The sequence below is a fragment of the Hemitrygon akajei genome, chromosome 23, assembly GCF_048418815.1.
Source record: "Hemitrygon akajei chromosome 23, sHemAka1.3, whole genome shotgun sequence".
Lineage (NCBI taxonomy): Eukaryota > Metazoa > Chordata > Chondrichthyes > Myliobatiformes > Dasyatidae > Hemitrygon > Hemitrygon akajei.
Window position 1 is genome coordinate 13349517 of NC_133146.1, and position 22966 is coordinate 13372482.

Below are 22966 nucleotides of genomic sequence, written 5' to 3' on the forward strand. Positions count from 1 at the left end.
TTTTCTGCCTTAACCCCATCTCCTACCTATTCCCATAATCTTTGACTTCCTTACTAAATAAGTAGCTATCAACCTCTGATTTAAATATACCCACTCCCCCGTACCATGCAATGAAAACCTTTTGTTCTGTGTTCTATCCAGACAGATCATACCCTCGTAATCACGTCAAAATAATTCATTAAAAAGAATGAAGAATATTGTGTTACAGTTACAGAGGAATTACGGTGCAGGTCAACGAATCCAGCAATGACAAGCAAGGATTGGAGAGGCAGAGAGTGAGGGGTGAGCAGGAAGGGAAGGAAGGAGAGGACGAGTCTACACTTTAGCATGTGCAAGGTGTCCAGAGACAGAGCTAAGCTACAAAAACCTGAAAATGCAGGAAGGAGAAGCGAGATAAGATCTAAAATTGTCAGAAGTGGAAAAAGCCTTGCGTGTCGGAAATGTGAAGTATCAGAATTGCGTTTAATATTACTGACCATGTGTCATGGAATCTGTTGTTCTGGTAAATAAGGATATAAATAATGTTGCCAGGACTGGAGGATCTGAGTTATAAGGAAAGATTGAAAAAGTTAGGACTTTATTCCTTGCAAAGTAGAAGATTGATGGGAGTTTTGAGTTTTGATAGAGGTGTACAAAATTATGAGGGGTAAAGATAGGGTAAATGCAAGCAGGCTTTTTCCAGAGGTTGGCTGTGATTACATCTAGAGGTCATGGGTTAAGGGTGAAAGGTGAAAGGTTTAAGGGGAACATGAGGAGAAATTTCTTCACTCAGATAACTGTGAGAGTGTGGAACGAGCTGCCAGCACAAGGGGTGCTTGTGAGCTCAATTTCAACATTTAAGAGAAGTTTGGATGGGAGGGGTATGGAGGGCTATGGTCCTGGTGCAGATCGATGGGAGTAGCCAGTTTAAATGGTTTCAGCATGACCTAGATGGGCCAAAGGGCCTGTTTCTGTGCTGTACTTTGTTATGACTCTATGACTAATGGTTGCTTTATAAGCTAGTAAATTGGTTTATTATTGCCATGTGTACCGAAGTACAGTGAGTTTTCCAGGGCACTATACAGACCATTTCAGCACATCAGTACACTGAGGTGGTACAAGGGAAAAGCAATAACTGAATGAAAAGTAAACTGTTACAGTTACAGAGAAATTACAATGCAGGTAGACAATGAGGGGCAAGGTTTCAACAAGGTGGATTGTGTGGCCAAGAGTCCATCTTATCAGACAAGGGGAATTTTCAATAGGTTTATAATAGTGGGATAGAAGATGTCCTTGAGCCTGGTGGCTCATGGTTTCAGGCTTTTGTATCTTCAGTCCGATGGGAGGAGAGAGAAGAAAGATTGTCCAGGGTGGGTGGGGTCTTTGGTTACGTCGGCTGCTTCACTGAGTCTGTGGAGGAGAAGTTGGTTTCTATGATGGGCTGACCTGTGTTCACAGCTCTCTGAAGTTTCTTGTGGTCACAGGCAGACAGACTTTATTGATCCCGAGGGAAATTGGGTTTTGTTACGGCCGTGCCAACCAAGAATAGTGAAGAAATATAGCAATACAAAACCATAAATAATTAAATAAAAATAAGTTAATCATGCCAAGTGGAAATAAGTCCAGAACCAGCCTATTGGCTCAGGGTGTTTGACACTCCGAGGGAGGAGTTGTAAAGTTTGATGGCCACAGGCAGGAATGACTTCCTATGACGCTCAGTGTTGCATCTCGGTGGAATGAGTCTCTGGCTGAATGTACTCCTGTGCCTAACCAGTACATTATGGAGTGGATGGGAGTCATTGTCCAAGATGGCATGCAACTTGGACAGCCCCATACCAAACTGTGATGCATCTGGACAGGATGCTTTCTATGGTGCATTGATAAAGATAAGTGAAGGTCAAAGGAGGCTTGCCTAATTTGTTTTGCCTCTGGAGGACGTCGAGGTGCCGGTGTGCTTTCTTGGCTGTGATATCGAAAACGGGCCAGAATATTAAGCCCAAGCCACAAGATAACTCACACCTGGAAACAATTCGGAAATGGTTGTAGTCACACTTTACACACGGAGAGAAATAAAACATCGTGTTATATGGTATATACCTCTACATGGAAAATTTTCCAGATGCAAGTGGCCACAAAGAGCTAATGAATCCAAACTGGATAATTACCTTTCCATCCTTCATCACCAGCAAAGTGACTTCACCCGTGACTGACTCACTGGGGACATGACTGCTACTTAGCAGTTTGGCTTTCATCTCCTCCACCCAGGTGCTGGCTGTTTACCAGGATATTGCCTGAACTTGGGGGCCTGAGTGACAAAGCAAGGTCATGTAGACGGGGACTTACGAGATCAAGAGGCAACCTGATAGAGGCATATAAGATCACGAGGGGCGTAGACAGGGTGAAAAGCACATGGTTATTTTCCTGGGGAGGGGATGCCAAAAATAAAGAGGCAAGCACCCTAGCATAGCAGATAGCATACAGTGGTAGTGACTGGGGTTCAATTCCCACCGCTGTCTGTAAGGAGTTTGTAAGTTCTCACCATGACCGTGTGGGTTTCCTCTAGCGCATATATGTCAAACTCAAGGCCCGCGGGCCAAATCCGGCCCGCGGTGGAATTATCTTTGGCCCGCGAGATAATATCTAATTACTATTAAAGCTGGCCCCAGTAATCGAAGCGCCTATGGCGTATGATATGGCTAATGCTGAGTTTATTCAGGTACCAGGTTTTCAGGGTTTTTAGTGTTTATTCGGCAGTCTTCTTCATAAGAAACGGAATTTGTAAAGTGAAACACTTTGTAGTTATAGCAGAGACTGAGACACATGAGAGCAGGCTGAAAAAATGGAGGCAACGAAAGCTGTGTTCGCACGCGTCCGACTGATCCGGCCCGCATGAAGCTGCATTTTGCTCAATCCGGCCCGTGACCTAAAATGAGTTTGACACCCCTGCCCTAGTGCTCCATTTTCCTCCCACATTCCAAAGACACACAGTTTCGGATTAGTAAGTTCTAGGCATGTTATGTTGGTGCCAGAAGCGGACTTGCTTCAGTACATCCTTGATGTAAAACGATGCATTTGACTGTATGCTTTAATGTACAAATAACCTAATACAGCATATAAAGTAAGGACTGTGTGTTTCCTTTGGGTGCCCCTGAGACATACTGTTAGCAGGTTAATTGATCACATGGGTATAACTAACTGGTGCGAGATCAGTGGGCTGGAAGGGCCTGTTACCATGTTGTATCTCTAAATAAATAGAAAATATTTTAAAGTGCAGATAGGATGTTCGGTTTTTGATGTAAGTACCTCTCCAGCTCACTTCCCAAAGGCGTTTCCATCAACTTCAAGGCATGTCGTGAGGGCGATTGAATACCTGTTGCTTGGATGGTTGGGTGTGGTTCTAACAACACCGTCAAATCTCAATCTCCACCCGCAACAAAGTAACCTTCTTGATCCACCACCCTGAACGTTCACGGCCTCCACAATGGCTCATAGTGTGACTGTCTACACAATGCTCTTCCAAAAGCAACTCCCAAACACGCTCACTCCAAGTATGAGGACCAACAGGCACAGAGGAACAACACTACTCACAGATACCCCTCCAAGCTGCACAACTCCCTAACTTATGAGACCATGAGATAGAGGAGCAGAATTCGGCCGTTTGGCCCATCGAGTTTGTTCCACCATTTCGTCACGGCTGATCCATTTTCCCTCTCAGCCCCAATCTCCTGCCTTCTCCCCGTATCCCTTCATGCCCTGACTAATCAAGAATTTCTCAACCTCTGCCTTAAACATATCCAATGATGGCCTCCACAGCTGCCTGTGGGAAAGAATTCCATAGTTTCACCATACTCTGGCTAAAGAAATTCTTCCCCATCTCCACTCTGAAAGGACATCCCTCTATTCTGATGCTGTACCCTCTGGGCTTAGACTCGCCCACCATAGGAAATATCTTTTTCTCATCCACTCTATCGAGCCCTTTCAACATTTGATTGGTTTCAAAGAGGTCACCCCTCATTCTTATGAACTCCAGTGAATAGAAGCCCAGAGGCATCAAATGTTCCTCATATGATAAGACTTTCAATCCCAGAGCCATTCTCGTGAACCTCCTTTGAACCCTCTCCAATGTCAACACATCATTTCCTAGATAAGGGACCCGAAACTGCTCACAGTGCTCCAAGTGAGTCCACTCCAGTGCTTTATAAAGCCTCAAACATTACATCCTTGCTTTTATATTCAAGTCCTCTTGAAATGACATCTCATTTGCCATCCTCACCACTGTCTCAACCTGCAAATTCACCTTTTGGGAATTCTACTCAAAGACTCCCACATTCCTTTCCACTTGAATTTTTGAATTTTGAATTTTCTCTCCATATTGAAAATAGCCAATTCTTTCACTTCTACCAAAGTGAGTGACCAGACACTTCCCAACACTGTATTCCATCTGCCACTTCTTTCCCATTCTCTTAATCGTCTAAATCCTTCTGTAGCCACTTTGCTTCCTCAAAACTTCCTGCCACTCCATCTATCTCTGTATCATCCACAAACTTGGCCAAAAAGCCATCAATTCTGTCATCCAAATCACTGACATATAACGTAAAAAGAAATAGTCCCAATACAGACCCCTGTGGAACATCACTGGTCAATGGCAGCCAACCATCTGCAGCTTAATCTGAAAAAGACTAAGGAGCTGGTGGTGGACCTGAGGAGGGCTAAGGCACCGGTGACCCCTGTTTCCATCCAAGGGGTCAGTGTGGACATGGTGGAGAATTACAAATACCTGGGGATATGAATTGACAATAAACTGGACTGGTCAAAGAACACTGAGGCTGTCTACAAGAAGGGTCAGAGCTGTCTCTACTTCCTGAGGAGACTGAGGTCCTTTAACATCTGCCGGACGATGCTGAGGATGTTCTACGAGGCTGTGGTGGCCAGTGCTATCATGTTTGCTGTTGTGTGCTGGGGCAGCAGGCTGAGGGTAGCAGACACCAACAGAATCAACAAACTCATTTGTAAGGCCAGTGATGTTGTGGGGGTGGAACTGGATTCTCTGACGGTGGTGTCTGAAAAGAGGATGCTGTCCAAGTTGCATGCCATCTTGGACAATGTCTCCCATCCACTCCATAATGTACTGGTTAGGAACAGGAGTACATTCAGCCAGAGACTCATTCCACCGAGATGCAACACTGAGTGTCATAGGAAGTCATTCCTGCCTGTGGCCATCAAACTTTACAACTCCTCCCTCAGAGTGTCAGACACCCTGAGCCAATAGGCTGATCCTGGACTTATCTCCACTTGGAATAATTTACTTATTATTATTTAATTAATTATGGTTTTATATTGCTATATTTCTACACTATTCTTGGTTAGTGCGACTGTAACAAAACCCAGTTCCCCTCGGGATCAATAAAGTATGTCTGTCTGTCTGTCAGAAAAGGCTCCCTTTATTCCCACTCTTTGCCTCCTGCTAACCAGCCACTACTTTATCGATCCTAGAATCTTTCCTGTAATACCAAGGGCTTGTAGCTTGTTAACCAGCCTCATGTGTGGTACCTTGTCAAAGGCCTTCTGAAAACCCAGGTACACAACATCCACTGATTCTCCTTTGTCTATCCTGTTTGTTATTCCTTCAAGGAATTCCAACAGATTTGTTAAGCAAGATTTCCCCTTGAGGAAACCATGCTGACTACAGCCTATTTTATCATGTGCCTCCAAGTACCCTGAAACCACATCCTTAACAATCGACTCCAACATCTTCCCAGACACTGAGGTTAGACTAACTGATCTATAATTTCCTTTCTTCTGCCTCTCTCCCTTCTTGAAGTGTGAAGTGACATTTCCAATTTTCCAGTCCTCCGGAACCATGCCAGAATCAATTAATTCCTGAAAGATCATTACTAATGTATTCACAATCTCTTCAGACACCTCTTTCAGAACCCTGGAGTGTACACCATCTGGTCCAGGTGACTTAACTACCTTCAGATCTTTCAGTTTCCCAAGAACTTTCTCCCTAGTAATGGCAAATTCACACACTTCTGCCTCCTGACACAATCACACTCCTGGCAGATAGCTCATGTCTTCCACAGTGAAGACAGATGCAAAATACTTACCCAGTTTGTCTGCATTTCCTTGTCCCCCATTTCTTTCTCTCCAGGATCATTTTCCAGCTGTCTGAAATCTATTCTCGCCTCTCTTTTACACTTTATATATCCAAAGAAACATTTGTTATCCTCTTTAATTTGATTGGCTAGTTTAACTTCAAATTCCATCTTTACCTTCTTAATTACTTTTTTGGTTGCCTACTTGTGTTTCTAAAAGCTTCCCAATTCTCTAACTTCCCACTAATTTTGCTCTATTATCTGCCCTCTCTTTGGTTTTTATGTTGGCTTCAACTTCTCTTGGTAGCCACTTTTGTGTTATCTTGCCTTTAGAATATTTCTTCTTTGGGATGTATCTTATCCTGTGCTTCATGAATTGTTCCTAGAAATTCCAGCCATTGCAGCTCTGCTGTCATCCCTACTAGCAAGTCACAAGCAAGCAAAAATCTACAGATGCTGGAAATCCAAGCAACACACTCGAAATGCTGGAGGAACCCAGCAGGCCAAGCAGCGTCTATGGAAAGGAGTACAGTGGACATTTCGGGCCGAGACCCTTCATCTCCAATCCTGACTGTACTCTTTTCCATCGATGCTGCCTGGCCTGTTGAGTTCCTCCAGCATTTTGTGTGTGATCACTGCTAGTGTTCCTTTCCAATCAATTTTGCTCAGCTCCTCTCTCATGCCTCTGTAATTCCCTTTACTCCACAGTAGTACTGCTACATCTGACTTTAGCTTCTCCTTCTCAAATTGCAGGGTGAATTATATCATATTATGATCCTCATGGTTCCTTTACCTTAAGCTCTCCAAACAATTCTGTTTCATTACGTATCACCCAATTAGTTTATTTGCTGGATGTGCATCAAAAAATTGAGATGTGTTATTTGCATCAATGATCAACATTGTCCAAGGACGAGCAAGCAGTAGTCCACAAATGTCTCTGTGCTTCCAGTCCATAGTTTACTAACTCCAACCTGTATGTCTTTGGAATGTTCGACCATTCACCTGGAGGTAACCCCGGCTGTCATGAGGACAACATGCAAAGTCCTCACGGACAGAGCAGGAATTGAACCTTGATAGTTGATGACTGGCACTACAAAGAGTTGTGCTAAACACTGCACTACCACGCTACAGCTGTTTAAGAAGGCAGCTTACCTCAACCTTGGAGGGCAAGTAGCGATGGAAAATAAAGGCTGGCTTTCTCAACCATGATCTCATAAATGAAGTCAAAGTCGAGTTTCTTGTCATATGCCCAAGTACATGAATGTACAGGTGCAGAGGAAAACTTACTTGCAGCAGCATCACAAACACTTAGTCGTACCAGAGTCTAGTATGATGTACTCCTAGGAGGCTGTCTATCAGTGGTTCCTGTAGAGGCCAATCTGGGATTCAGACAGACAGACAGACAGACTTTATTGATCCTGAGGGAAATTGGGTTTCGTTACAGTCGCACCAACCAAGAATAGTGTAGAAATATAGCAATATAAAACCATAAATAATTAAATAATAATAAGTTAATCATGCCAAGTGGAAATAAGTCCAGGACCAGCCTACTGGCTCAGGGTGTCTGACACTCCGAGGGAGGAGTTGTAAAGTTTGATGGCCACAGGTAGGAATGACTTCCTATGATGCTCAGTGTTGCATCTCGGTGGAATGAGTCTCTGGCTGAATGTACCCCTGTACCTAACCAGTACATTATGGAGTGGATGGGAGACATTGTCCAAGATGGCATGCAACTTGGACAGCATCCTCTTTTCAGACACCACCGTCAGAGAGTCCAGTTCCACCCCCACAACATCACTGGCCTTACAAATGAGTTTGTTGATTCTGTTGGTGTCTGCTACCCTCAGCCTACTGCCCCAGCACACAACAGCAAACATGATAGCACTGGCCACCACAGACTCGTAGAACATCCTCAGCATCATCTGGCAGATGTTAAAGGACCTCAGTCTCCTCAGGAAATAGAGACGGCTCTGACCCTTCTTGTAGACAGCCTCAGTGTTCTTTGACCCGTCCAGTTTATTGTCAATTCGTATCCCGAGGTATTTGTAATCCTCCACCATGTCCACACTGACCCCTTGGATGGAAACAGGGGTCACCAGTGCCTTAGCCCTCCTCAGGTCCACCACCAGCTCCTTAGTCTTTTTCACATTAAGCTGCAGATGATTCTGCTCGCACCATGTGACAAAGTTTCCCACCGTAGCCCTGTACTCAGCCTCATCTCCCTTGCTGATGCATCCAACTATGGCAGAGTCATCAGAAAACTTCTGAAGATGGCAAGACTCTGTGTTGTAGTTGAAGTCCGAGGTGTAGATGGTGAAGAGAAAGGGAGACAGGACAGTCCCCTGTGGAGCCCCAGTGCTGCTGACCACTCTGTCTGACACACAGTGTTGCAAGCGCACGTACTGTGGTCTGCCAGTCAGGTAATCAATAATCCATGACACCAGGGAAGCATCCACCTGCATCACTGTCAGCTTCTCACCCAGCAGAGCAAGGCGGATGGTGTTGAACACACTGGAGAAGTCAAAAAACATGACCCTCACAGTGCTCACCAGCTTGTCCAGGTGGGCGTAGACACGGTTCAGCAGGTAGACGATGGCATCCTGAACTCCTAGTCAGGGCTGGTAGACGAACTGGAGGGGGTCTAAGTATGGCCTAACCATAGGGCAGAGCTGCTCTAGAACAAGACTCTCCAGGGTCTTCATGATGTGCGAGGTCAATGCCACCGGTCTGTAGTCATTGGAGCAACTGGGGCGCGGCGTCTTCGGTACAGGGACGAGGCAGGACGTCTTCCACAGCACAGGAACCCTCTGGAGACTCAGGCTCAGGTTGAAGACATGGTGAAGTACTCCACATAGCTGTGGGGCACAGGCTTTGAGCACCCTGGGGCTGACACCATCCGGGCCTGCAGCCTTGCTTGGGTGGAGACGTTCCAGCTGTCTTCTCACCTGCTCAGCTGTGAAGCCCACCGTGGAGGTTTCAGGTGGGGGAGTGGTGTAGTCACGAGAGCAGGGTGGGGGGCTGTGAGGAGGGGTAGGAGGGGAGAGTGGAGTATGTGTTGGTTGAGGGCCGATAACAGATGAATCATGTGGGGGATGGGCAGGGGCCACAGTGTCAAATCTGTTGAAGATTACTTACTCTTGTGGCTGAGGTTAGTAGCCTGTCTTTTGGTTTTACAGACCCTCCTTTAGCAGCTGCCACTGGTTCCCTGCAACAGGCATAGAGCATTATATAAGCAGCATTCACAAAAAAACAGACATAAACTATACACAGTGTTACAATAAAGAAGATAATAACGTTTCGGTGCAAAGTAATCAAGGTGGTCAGAGCATTGCTATTCTGAGGTAGTGATTACGGTTGTGCCAGCTGGTTCAAAAACTGAACATAGAACACAGAAATCTTCAGCACTATACAGGCCCTTCGGCCCACTATGTTGTGCCGACCATGTAACCTGCTCCTGGCTGTTCTTGAACCTGGCGATGTCGGGCTTCAGGCTTCTGTACCTGTTTGATTTTAAAGAGACAAATATGTATTGAGCGCAGGTTGCATCTCTTACTCTCTGGGGTGCTGGTAAAGATAAGTTGGAAAAATTAATTCCCTCTGAATGAGGATATGAGTCACTTGCTGTATAACTACCTGCAAATATGTGCGGACTCCCTGAAGTTTGCTGACATCTGTCTCAACCGAGGCTTTCCGATCTTTGCTGCTGACACACCTCTAATCCCGCTGCTACATTCTTCACTGTTTTCAAAAAGAGGCATAAGTAATGATAAGGCTGGATATAAATTTAACCTTTGTCATTCAAAAATACTGTATCAATAGAAACTCAGCTGAGGTCCCTGACAATGGTGTCTCCAGATTAACACCACTTGACAGGTTCGTTGTGGCATTCAGGGCCCACACAAGTCAAACCAACCTGAGCTCTCTTGGTTTTGCCTCCCCTACCCTGGCGAAAAGACTGTGATTATTCACCTGATCAATGCCCCTCATGATGTGCTAAACATCTGTTAGATCACCCCTAATACAGGTTTATAAAATAATGATGTTAATAATAATAAATTGATGCCATATTATTAATCATTCATTAATGTTATATTATTAACAATACATCGTATACATACAGGGAAAACAGCCCCAGCCAATAGAGTCCCCCCCGATAACTCAAACCTCACCAGTCTCGGCAGCATACTTGTGAATCTTCTCCACACCCTTTCCAGCTTAATTCAATTTCTAAGATGCAAGATTCATTATTGTTTAATCTTATTTCCAGTACACAAGTGTAAATGAGAATGAAATAATTGTTGCTCTGGATCAAGTAAAGAACACAATAATAATTTTAATAAGCCGCAATATACGTAAACACATAAGAAAGTGTCAGGATTTTAGAGGAGGCCTGACCCAAGCACAGAGCAGCGGAGATGATTCAGCAGTGAACAATAACTTTAATAATAAGCTGCAAAGTAACGAGCCACCACAGGCCACAGAACAAAAGTGAACAAATACTAACCCCAACAAAGCAAAAAGGTAACCAGTGGCCAGGAACAACTGGCTGAGGCTGGCTGTGTGCCTATGAAAATTTGCTCTGCATTCCCAAGCCAAAACCCATGGATGAACCAGGAGGTTCGTAGCCTGCTGAGGGCTAGCTCTGTAGCATTTAAGTCTGGCGATCCAGTCTGCTTAAGAAAACCAGGTATGACTTGCGGAGGGCTATTTCAAGAGTAAAGAAACAATCCTGGGAGAGGTTGGACGTGATATCGGATGTACGTCAACTCTGGCAAGGTTTGCTGGCCATTACTTCCAACAAAGCAAAACCCAACATCATGAATGGCAGCGATGCTTCATTGCCAAACGAGCTCAACGCCTTTCATGCCCGCTTTGAAAGGGAGAATATAACTACAGCTGTGAGGATCCCTGCTGCATCTGGTGACCCTGTGTCTCTGTCTCAGGGGCTGATGTCAGGCTGTCTTTCAGGAGGGTGAACCCTCACAAGACGGCAGGCCCAAATGAAGTACCTGGCAAGACTCTGAAAACTTGTACCAGCCAACGACACTTTCAATCTCTCACTGGTATGGTTGGAAGTCCCCACCTGCTTCCAAAGGACAACAATTATACCAGTGCCCCAGCAGAGTAGTGTGAGCTGCCTGAAGGACTATCATCCAGTAGCACTCATACCTATGGTGATGAAATGCTTTGAGAGGTTGGTCATGGCTAGAATCAACTTCTGCTTCAGCGAGAACCTAGACCCACTGCAGTTTGCCTCTCGCCACAGTAAGTCTACAGCAGACACAATCTCAATGGCTCTTCACACGGCCTTAGATCACCTGGACAATACAAACACCTATGTCAGGATACTGTTCAATGACTGTAGCTCAGCATCTAACATCATAATTCATTCAGTTCTGATCAAAAAGCTACAAGACCTGGGCCTCTGTACTCTGCAAATGGATCCTCGACTTCCTAACCGGAAGACCACAATCTGTGCGGATTGGCAGTAACATCTCCTCTTCACTGACGATCAACACTGTCGCCCCTCAGGGGGGTATGATCAGCCCACTGCTCTACTCTCTCCACAGCCATGACTGTGTGGCTAGGCACAGCTCAAATACCATCTATACATTTGCTGATGACACAACCATTATTGGTAGAATCTCAGATGGAGACAGATATGCCAGCTTGTGGAGTGGTGTCACAGCAACAGCCTAGCACTCAACGTCAGTAAGATAGCGGACTCCTGAAGGTGTAGAACGAGGGAACACAAACCAATCCTCATAGAGGGATCAAAAGTGGAGAGAGTGAGCAGGTTCCTGGGTGTCAAAATCTCTGCAGATCTCACCCGGTCCCAACATATCAATGCGGCTATAAAGAAGGCAGGACAGTGGGTATATTTCATTAGGAGTTTGAGGAGATTTGGTTTGTCACCTATAACACTCGAAACTTCTACAGATGTACTGCGAAGAGCATTCTGACAGGATGCATCACTGTCTGAAATGGTGGGGGGGGGGGGGAGGCTGCTATTGCACAGGATCGTAAGCTGGAGAAAGTTGCAAAATTAGTCAGCTCCAATATGGGTACTAGCCTCTGTAGTATCCAAGACATCTTTGAGGAGTGGTACTTCAGAAAGTCAGCACCTATTATTAGGGACGTCCATCACCCAGGATGTGCCCTCTTCTCATTGTTACTGTCGGGAAGGAGGCACAGAAGCCTGAAGGCTCACACTTAGTGATTCAGAAACGGTTTCTTCCCCTCTGTTATCTGACTCCTGAATGGACATTGAGCCAATGAACACTACCTCACTTTTTAAAATTATTTCTGTTTTTTTCCCCACAATTTTTAATTTAACTATTTAATATACACATATATACCTAGTGTAATTGATTTTGTTTATTTTTTCTATATTACCATGTATTGCGTTGAAAAGCTGCCACTAAGTTAACAAATTTCATGACATACGCTGATGATATTAAACCTGATTCTGAATCTGGTTGAAATGAGTGAATAAGGACTGTGGAAGAGAGCTGGGTTTAAGTAAGATGTTGGAAACAAATGTCAAGTGACTCCTGTTAGCTGAATGGAGACTGGTGGGTGCCTGCTTGTGTAGGCCTGACATACAGCTTACATACGTAGATTGATTGTATGTCCATAAAGTGCACAGGAGTGACTGAGCTGTTGGGAGTGGGACTAACAGTCCATGGGCAGGTTGTGTGGGATCCTTCATGATGTTAGTGGCCCTTTTCCAGCACCTTTCTGTATATGTGTCCTTGATGGCGGGTAGGCAGGTGACAGTGATGCGTTGGGTAGTTCTGACTACCCATTGTAGAGGCTTCCTGCCTGCTGCAAAGCAGTTTCTTCCTCCTCCCAAATTCTGGGTGCCAACCCCATCCAGTCTCGCCTTGGTAGAGACCTTCAGCCAGTAAACAAATTGTCTGTCGCCCCATCACATTGGGCTGCAGACAAAAAGATTTTATGGGCTCAATGCCAAAGCGGGATTCACTGGTTTGAGTCTATAAATCAGGCTAACACCCCGGAGCAGTACAGCACAGAGGAAGAGAACTTCTTCGAATTCCAGTTCTCCCAAGGGTGACGTGGCGGTATAACAGACAGTTACACTTGCCAATGACAGAAATTGCTGCTACTGTCTGTAAGGAGTTTGTTCACTCTCCACAGGACTGTGTGGGTTTCCTCTGGGTGCTCTGGTTTCCTCCCACATTCTGAAGATGTACCAGTTAGGGTTAGTAAGTTGTGGACGTGCCACGCTGGTGCCAGAAAACATGGCGACATGTCCAAGATGTTGGTGAGGCCTAATTTGGTGTATTGTATGCAATTCTGCTCACCTGCCTTTAGGAAAGACATCAAATAGATTGAAAGAGTCCAGGGAAAAACTGCAAGGATGTTGATTGAACTTAAGGCACTGGGTTTTAGGGAAAGCTTGAATAGGGTAGGACTTTATTCCCTAAAGTGTAAGGGAATGAAAGGAGGTTTGATAGAGATGTACAAAATTATAAGGAAGATACATGGTGTAAGTGCAAGCAGGCTTTTTCCACTGAGACGAGGAGAGGTCATGGGTTAAGGGGGAAAGGTGAAATGTTTAAGGGGATCATGAGGGGGACCTTCTTCACTCAGAGGGTGGTGATAGTGTGGAACAAGCTGCCAACAGAAGTGGTAGATGCAGGCTTGATTTCACCAATTATGAAAAGTTTGGACAAGTCCATGGATGGGAGGAGTTTGGAGATCCAGCTGTGGGTTGATGGGACTAGGGAGAGTAATAGTTCGGCATGAACTAGATGGGCTGAAGGGCCTGTTTCTATGCTGTAGTGCTCTATGACTCTATGATATTTGTGGCCTGCCCCCAGCACATCCTCGGACAGTGTTATTCATTGACGCGATTGTCACATGTTGTATGTTTGAATGTAAGTTTGACAAATAAAACTAATCTTTTTTAAAAATCTAAAATTAGACATGAACAGTCTTAGGTCAAAACTAAACACTCCTTTCTACTCTTTCTAAAAAGGGTAGGCCACTCTTCACAAGACAATTCCTTGACGAACATCACTAACAGCTTGGTCATTATCACATAACCGTTCAAGGTGAGTTACTTGGATATTGTCTGCAATGATATTAAGGTACTGTGAGGTCGCTGGAGACAATTTAGGCAAACAGTTTGATCCCTAATTCTCACTGAAAGCTGGTGCTCAGTTTTAAAATATACAGCAACTCATTAATGCATGGAATTCTTGCCAATCAACTGCAGGAGATTAGTAACATAACAGATTTTGCAGATGTTGGAAATCCAGAGCAACACACACAAAATTGCTGAAGGAATTCAGGAGGTCTGGCAGCATCTAAGGAGGGGAATAAACAGTCAACATTTCGGGCTGAGATGCACCATCAGGACTGGAAAGGAAAGGGGTGGAGAAGCCAGAACGTGATGGTGGTGGCAGAGAGGAGGCATACAAGCTGGCAGGTGATGTGAACCCAGGTGAGGAGGAAGGTAAGGTGGCTGGGGGAGGGGGGAATGAAAGAAGCTGGGAGGTGATAGGTCGAAGAGGTAAAGGGTTGAAGACGAAGGAATCTGATAGGAGAGCAGACAGTGGGCCATGGAAGAAAGGGATCGAGGGGGAGAATCAAAGAGAGGAGACGGGCAGCTGAGGGGAAGAGGTGTATTGTATCCTGTGCTCCTGATGTGGCCTACTCTACATCAGTGAGACTCAGCTCTGAAGGATCTCAGCCAGAAACAATTTATAGTAATTTAATATTATTTTGAAGGGAAGTATAATCTGAGCACTGTTAACTTTGGGAATACTGTATCCCAGTGAAGTGTGGGATGTTTAGTTACTGAGCAAGGTCAATAAAGACACAGAGAGTGCCCCTGTGTTCAGAGAGGCTGTGAATCAGAGGATAGAACAGCAGGCAGAGGATGTAATACCCACACTGAGAGCTGGATGAGCAGCTGCAGTCATTCTGAATGATAAAACAGATTCCTTTTCTTCCATGGAATATAGAACATTACAGCAGAGTAGGGACCCTTCAGCCCAAAATGTTGTGTTGACTCTTTAACCTCCTCTAAGATCAATCTAACCCTTCCCTCCCACATAGGCCATTTTTTTCCTTCATCCAAGTAGGTCTCTTAAATTTCCATAATGTATGTGCCTCTATCACCACTCTTAGCAATATGTTCCACACTCACTCTCTGTGTCAAAAAACCTACCTCTGACATTCCCTCCATTCTTTCCTCCAATCACCTCAAAGTTGTGACCCTTAAATTAGCCACTTCCGCCCTGGAAAAGAAGAGTCTCTGTCCACTCTATCTGGGCCCCTTGTACACCTCAGTCAAGTCACATTTCATTATCTTTCACTCCAAAGAGAAAAAGCCCTTCTTTGCATCTTTGGTTCTGTGGGTTGGCACGTTTTATGGCCACATTAAATTTCCCTTAGTGTCGAGATAAGGGGTAAAATCCACGGAGTTGATATGAATATGTGGAGAATTTATTACTAGAGCTCCAGTGACCCAGGCTATTTCTGCTGGTGTCCATAAGGGTTTTGTACCTTCTCCCTGTGACTGCCTGTGGGTTTCCTCCAGGTGCTCTGGTTTCCTCCACACTCCAAAGATGTACTGGTTAGTAGGTTAATTGGTGACATGGCTGTAATTGAGTGGCTTGGGCTCATTCAGATAGGATTACAGTCGTACAGTATGGAAGCAAGACCTTAAGCTCGAAGAGTCCATGCCAACCAAGATGTCCATCTAAACTCTTTCCATTTGTCCACATTTGGCCCGTATCCCATTTGAACTTTTCCTATCCACATACTTGTTCAAGTTCCTTCCAAATATTGTTAATGCACCTGAATCCACCACTTCCTCTGGCCTCTTGTTCCATCTACATTCCACCCTCCTGGTGAAAAAGGTGCCCCTCAGGTTCATATTAATTCTCTCCCCTTTCACCTTAAACCTGTGCCCTCTGGTTTGTGATTCCCCAAACCCTGGGAAAAAACACACTCACGCTCATGATTTAATATGCCTGTATAAGATCATCCCTCATTCTCCTCCGCTCCAAGGAATAAGGTCCTAGCCTGTCCAATCTCTCCCTATACCTCGGGCCCTCAAGTCCTGGCAACATCCTCATGAATCTTTTCTAAATCCTTTCCAACTTACACATCTTTTTTTCCAAACTCTACAGATGAGGTCATAAGGGCAACCTACAGAGGAGGCTGATTGCTGAATCACAGGAAAATATTTAGTGCAAATCCCTAAATCTTAAATTTGGAAACAGTAATTTCTGGGCTGTCACCATGAAGGAGTATTTCAATCCATCTGTGCATTTTCACAGCTTAAAACTATAATTGAAACAAATAAGCCACAGATATCACAACTCTCAACTGTAAACAGTGAGTGTGTAACTCTGTGTAGATACTTGAGTACGATGCTCTCCTAAGGGTTTGTCTGCTGCTGGGTCCCCAGGATGATCCAGGATCCACATATTCTCAGGTACTTCCAGATTGCCTCAGGACTTAATCCAGAATGTTAGGGTGGATGCCCTTACCGGAGGATGCCTGCGCGTGACTTTGTTTAACATGGGGAAGCTGATGCACAGGCAACCATCATGCAGACCTTGACAGATTGGGGTCAGGGTCCAGTGGTAGGGAGTCCAATACGTCTGGGGACCCTTCACTCTGCTTTCAACGCTGCTCTACCTTCTACCAGCTCCACCACTGAGGTCTTGGTTGGACCACTTTTTGCCTGGAACCTCCCCCTTAACCTTACCACCAGGGTGACCCTACCAGGAGCTAAGTACCAGGTGGATAAGCGGGCAAACAGCATCGCCCTCGGGACCTCAGGAACTCACAAGCCCCTCTACCACGACAAGCGATGATCCTTGGAGCAGACTGGGAATATGTAGCAGCCTTGCCTGTGGGTGAAATCAGAGAACAGGACAGGAAGAACTGGGTCTGTAAGAGGTGACACAGGAATATAAAAACACAAAATGCTGGCAGAACTCAGCAGGCCAGACAGCGTCTATGGGAGGAGGTAGTGACGACGATTCGGGCCAAAACCCTTCATCAGGGTTTCATCATGACTCCAAGGAGACACGTGCAAAATGTATGGTGGAGAGCCCTTTGACTGGTTGCATCACAGCCTTGTATGAAGACTCCAATGCAGTTCATTGCAGGAGGCTGCAGACTCAAACAGGTCCATCATGGGCCCAGCCCTCCAACCATCAAGGACATCATCAAAAGAAACTGCCTCGAGAAGGTGACATCCACCACAAAGGACCTCGTCATCTAGGATGTGTCTTCTTCTCATTATTGCAATCAGGGAGGAGGTACAAGAGACTGCATCCCCACACCAAATGCTTTAGAACAGCTTCTTCCTCTCCACCATCAAACTTCTGAATGGTCCATGAACACTGCCTCATTATCCCTTTTCCACACTGTTTATTTTTGCAATGTCTTTGATATTTATGTCTTTGCACTGCACGACTGCCACGAAACAATAACATTTCACAACATATATTGGTGAGAATGTGATTCTGAGGTGGAAGGAAGGACAAGCAGGGAGGCAGGAATCCCAGAGCCTGGAGACCTGGAAGCTGCAGACGAGGAAAGAAAGGGTCAGGTTTGAAGGATCCACAAAGGGTCAGGTTTGAAGGATCCACAGAGGGCCAGGTTTGAAGGATACACAGAGGGCCAGGTTTGAAGGATCCACAAAGGGTCAGGTTTGAAGGATACACAAAGGGCCAGGTCTGAAGGATCCACAAAGGGTCAGGTTTGAAGGATACACAAAGGGTCAGGTTTGAAGGATACACAGAGGGTCAGGTTTGAAGGATCCACAAAGGGCCAGGTTTGAAGGATCCACAAAGGGTCAGGTTTGAAGGATACACAAAGGGCCAGGTTTGAAGGATCCACAAAGGGTCAGGTTTGAAGGATACACAAAGGGCCAGGTTTGAAGGATCCACAGTCTGCCAATAAAGTGTAGTCTGGAACAGTACAGCACAGTACAAGCCCTTCAGCCCATGATGTTACACCAAGCATTAAATTTCAAATTCAATCTAATCCTTCCCTCCCACATAGCTCCCCCCATTTGTGCTGGGGGGTTGTTAGGTTGAAGAAGGCAGCAATGGATCTATGGAGGGCTGTAACTGTAAATTTCGTCTATTATCGGACTGGAAGCCAAAGTAGGTCACCAATCACCAGGGAGATGTGTAAATGGGTCCTGGTGTGAAACAGGACACTAAAACCAGGGCTTTGGATGACCTCACATTTATTGTATTTTAATTCTAGGTTCCTAATGATTTTCAACTCTGCCTAATTCAGAGGGGCTGATCAGAAACAGCAGCAGCTTCAGCAATGTCTAACGCTGGGGATACACTGATCAAGGGAATTAAATAAAACACAGCTGTATACAGACACACACAAAATGTACAAACTGCAAAGACATGAACATATATACATGCACATACACAAAACATATATACTGTAAAGACACACACACACAAATAGACATGCACACACTCACAAATGCACAGACATGTTCCACATACACACTCTCATACACAGACATACATAGGGACACAAATATTTAGACACAGGGACAAGTACATATATTCATCAGGTATGCACACACACACAAAGAACACACCTTCACTCACATACATATAAAACAGCACCCAGACAGAACTCCCACATACACACAAACCACACAACCACACACAAATTTACACACCCCATGAACACAAGCAATCTACAAACTCATAGAGAGACACCCACAATCATACACACACACACTCAAACATACACAGGCCCTACAAGGATACACACACCCACACACACACCCCCATACCCTAAGCTCATGGCTTGCTGAAGCTAGGTCTGATGTGAGGCTAACATGAGCCATCGAGTCTGCGGTTCCCTTGGCAACCGTATTAGTATTTAATTTGCCGAAACCACGAGCAGATGTTGTGTGTGAGGGGGTTTGAGGGCTGGCAGCTCCACGGCGAGGAAGAGGGAGCGAGAGAGAGGGGCAGAGTGAACGAGAACGAGAGAAAGAAAGAAATGTCAATTTAAATAAAACAATCTCAGCCTTCTAAGACCCGGGACCGCAATATAGCAGTGGAGATGATCGAACACTCGGTGTCTTGACAAGAAGAAAGACATTTTTACATCAAACCGAGGAAGGGGAAGAGCAGGAATCGCCGGGTGCCTCATCGAACCTCTTCCCCACGACTGATGATTCTGTCAACTCTCCATCGCAGAAGATAATTGTTTTTACACACATTTATTTGCAAATCCATCTCTCTCAACCTGCGAGCAGAATGAGCGTCTGCAGGAGACGGTGCAAGAGGCAGCTGACTAAAGTAGCCCGCTTCTTCTTCAGGTTTCTGACCGGCACTTTGAGCCAAGGTAGGAGAGCTTTTGTTTCAGGTCATGTCCCTTCGTGGTCTTTCCCCCTTCCTGCTCGAGTCTCTGATGTGTGGCTATTTGACAAGGAGACAGGAGAACCCGGAGTGATGGGAGAGCTTTTTGAAAGTGTTACAACGGGGATGGAGGGTGAATACCCTTACTCTGCCGTAATATCTACCAAACGGTGAAATTATGGTTATATTAACTGTACAATTAGCGGTGATGTGAATTTAGTTATCTTAATGAGAAATCTATTTTAATGTTCCTCCCGTAACCTCACCTTACGCAGAGCACGGTAGAGAATGCAAGACTGAAGGGAGATTTTTTTGTGGGGGGTGTCAGATGGGATTTGGGTGGTGGGTGTCTTTTTGCGCCCCCCCCCAAGTATAGTTGACTCTGTTTTATAACCTCCTTGCAAAGGGTTGCCGAATCTTTGCTGCAACCCTACCCTTCCATCTCTCTTCACCCACCCCGACACGGTTGGAGTTGGGAGGGTAGAGATTAACAGCAAGGTTCGATAGGGGCGCTGGGGCCAATCCTCGGTGACTGGGGCGTCTTGTACCACCCACTGTGGTACAATTCATCAGTTCTGATGTTAAAGGGGCCGACACCACTTTGTGTGGAATCAGAGCTTTGTTCTTCACGGATTCTGTCCGTGTTGAGTTTGTTTTATCGCCCGGTGTGGAGTGAGCTTTGAAGTACTGTCTCCTTACAGTCTACTGGAACATGTCTGGTGGGACAGTGTGGAGCAAGCTTTACACCATGTTAAATCTTGTGTGGGTGCTGTGTGGAACAGGATGGAGCGAGCGAGGTTTCCGCGGTATTGAATGTATACAGTCCGTGTGTAAGGTGTGTTTGATGAGAGGCTTTGCGGCTATCGTAGTTCCGTTTCTGTTTCATACCGTGACCGGGCAAGATGTGCCTGATAGCGCCAAGTGCCAGTTGGTGCAGTGGCGGTGCTGGATCTGCTCCATGGCACAGCGTGGAGCCAGCTGGATAGCGGGCAGACAGCAGAGGCACTGTCTCTCCGCAAGCATCGGGCTACTAAACCTGGCTGGGTAACTTCACCTCTGAACTCACCCCACAGCTTACAGACCCACTTACAAGGACTTTTACAACTCATTTTGCCGGTATTTTTAAAAATGTGCACAATTTGTCTCCCTTTGTTTGTCCGTCTTTGTGTAGTTTTTCGAAAATTCCATTGCATTTCTTTATTTTCCTGCAAGAATCTCAGGATAGTACATGGTGACGTACCTGATTGATAATAAATTTCACCTGACCTCAGCCCCGACGCCATTCTCCACTTCCTCCAAGTGCTCAGTTTTTCTCCCACCTCTGAGATGTACACATTGGAAGGTTACTGGGCCACTGTAGACCATCCCAGCTTGGAGGCGAGGGCCGGAATCTAGGGAGAGTCAGCCTATCAGAATCACGTTCAATATCGCCAAGTGTGTCGTAAAATTTGTTTTTGCGGCAGCAATGTTATACATAACAGTAGAGAAAACAACTGAATTACGGTAATATATAAATAAACAAATGTTTAGTCTAACGATTATATAAGTAGTGCAAAAATAAAAATTAAGAAGTAGTGAGGTAGTGTTCATGGGTCCAATGTCCATTTGGGAATCGGATGGCAGAGGGGAAGAAGCTGTTCCTGAATCGCTGAGTGTGTGTCTTCAGGCTCCTGTACCTCCTCCCTGATGGCAGAGGGGAAGAAGCTGTTCCTGAATCGTTGAGTGTGTGTCTTCAGGCTCCTGTAGCTCCATCCTGATGGTGGCAACGAGAAGGAGGCCTGTCCTGGGTGATGGGGCTACCTAGTGATGGGCGCTGCCTTTTTGAGGCACCACTCCTCGAAGATGCCCGGTTCAGTATGGTGGCTGATGCCCGTAATAACTAAGTTCGCAATTCTCTGCAACTTACTTAGTTCCTTGTGCTTTAGCTTCCCCACCCGCGGTGGTGCAGCCAGTCAAAATGCTCTCCATGGTACATCTGTAGACATCTGCCAGCATGTTTGAAAATGTGTGAATAAAATGGAACAATAGATTCCACTAATGCCATAACGATAGGATTAGTGCCAATGGGCAGTTAATGGTCAGCATGGGCATGATGGGCTGAAGGGCATGTTTCTGTTCTGTATCTCTCTATGACTTGGAGAATATTTACAAGGACGTTGCCAGGGCTTGAGGACCTGAGTTAGAGGGGAAGGTTGAATAGGTTAGGATTTTACTCCTTTAAGCATTGGAGAATGGTTGTGGGGGGTGTGAAGAGTGTTGGGAGATCTTGTAGAGATACTCAAAATTATAAGGGTAATTACATTTAGGCTTTCTCCTCAAGTTGAATCACTTCACCTCTTTCAGTGGCACTGGCTGACAGAGGGAAGCACTGGTCTGGTACAAGTGATTTTTCTGTGTAGTTAGGACAGCTGCAATGAGAGTGACAGAGGCCCTTTCCTGAAGGCCAACGATGAACCAGATGGGTGTTTATGTCCAACGTTCAGTTTATGGTCAGTGCTGCTGAGGCCGGTGATTTCCATCAAAAATCTGGGTAGGTTTGATTACTCAAACTAGGACAGGATTTCAGCTGGATCAACCAGCCTGGGCTTTTGGCAGATCCAGTAACTATGATGGAACTTTATCTCTGTTAAACCTGTCCTGGGAGTGTGTGATGGGACAGTGTAGAGGGAGCTTCACTCTGTATCTAACCCGTGCTGTCCCTGTCCTGGGAGTGTGTGATGGGACAGTGTAGAGGGAGCTTCACTCTGTGTCTAACCCATGCTGTCCCTGTCCTGGGAGTGTGTGATGGGACAGTGTAGAGGGAGCTTCACTCTGTATCTAACCCGTGCTGTCCCTGTCCTGGGAGTGTGTGATGGGACAGTGTAGAGGGAGATTCACTCTGTATCTAACCCGTGCTGTCCCTGTCCTGGGAGTGTGTGATGGGACAGTGTAGAGGGAGCTTCACTCTGTATCTAACCCGTGCTGTCCCTGTCCTGGGAGTGTGTGATGGGACAGTGTAGAGGGAGCTTCACTCTGTATCTAACCTGTGCTGTCCCTGTCCTGGATCATTCTGGTTAAATTATTCATTTGTATGGCAAGTGAAGGGAAAACAGTTGATTTGAAAGTGACTGATGCCTTGACATCATGTCTCTGGTATAAATATGAAACATCAAATTAGTGAGTCTGAGAAATGGCAGAAAGCCAAGATCTAAAGGGAATATAATCCCATAAAATATTCAATCCCTAATTAAAACACGGCCATCTAAGAATAGTTAATAACATCATTTTTCTTTCGAAACTTCCTGCAAGCTGCTTCATCAGACCTTACATTGAATTAGTCCCTGTCACTGGCTTCAGTGGGTCTGTCAATAAGTTCTAACTGGTTCGACAGGATGCAACATCAAAGAAAAAGTTGCATTTATGTTCTACCTTTTAAAGTGGTGAAATGTCACCAGGTGCTTCGGGGGGGGGGGGGCATTGTTACAGGATAAGAACTGATGCAGGGTGCTC

At 45.5% G+C, this 22966-nt stretch overlaps 1 protein-coding gene across 3 annotated transcripts in view; it reads left to right on the forward strand.

Annotated features, from left to right (window-relative positions):
• The window catches only part of LOC140715164 (A-type potassium channel modulatory protein KCNIP2), a 497102-nt gene that overhangs the window by 259421 nt on the left and 214715 nt on the right, over window positions 1–22966 (forward strand). Inside the window, exon 1 of one of the 3 annotated variants that reach the window (XM_073026954.1) lies at window positions 19050–19463. The exons of the other annotated variants lie outside the window; for them this stretch is intronic. Within the exon in view, the coding sequence (XP_072883055.1) occupies window positions 19376–19463 (88 nt within the window). The 5' untranslated portion in view covers window positions 19050–19375. Of the gene's footprint in view, window positions 1–19049; window positions 19464–22966 lie in introns of those variants that run through there. 3 annotated transcript variants of the gene reach the window in all.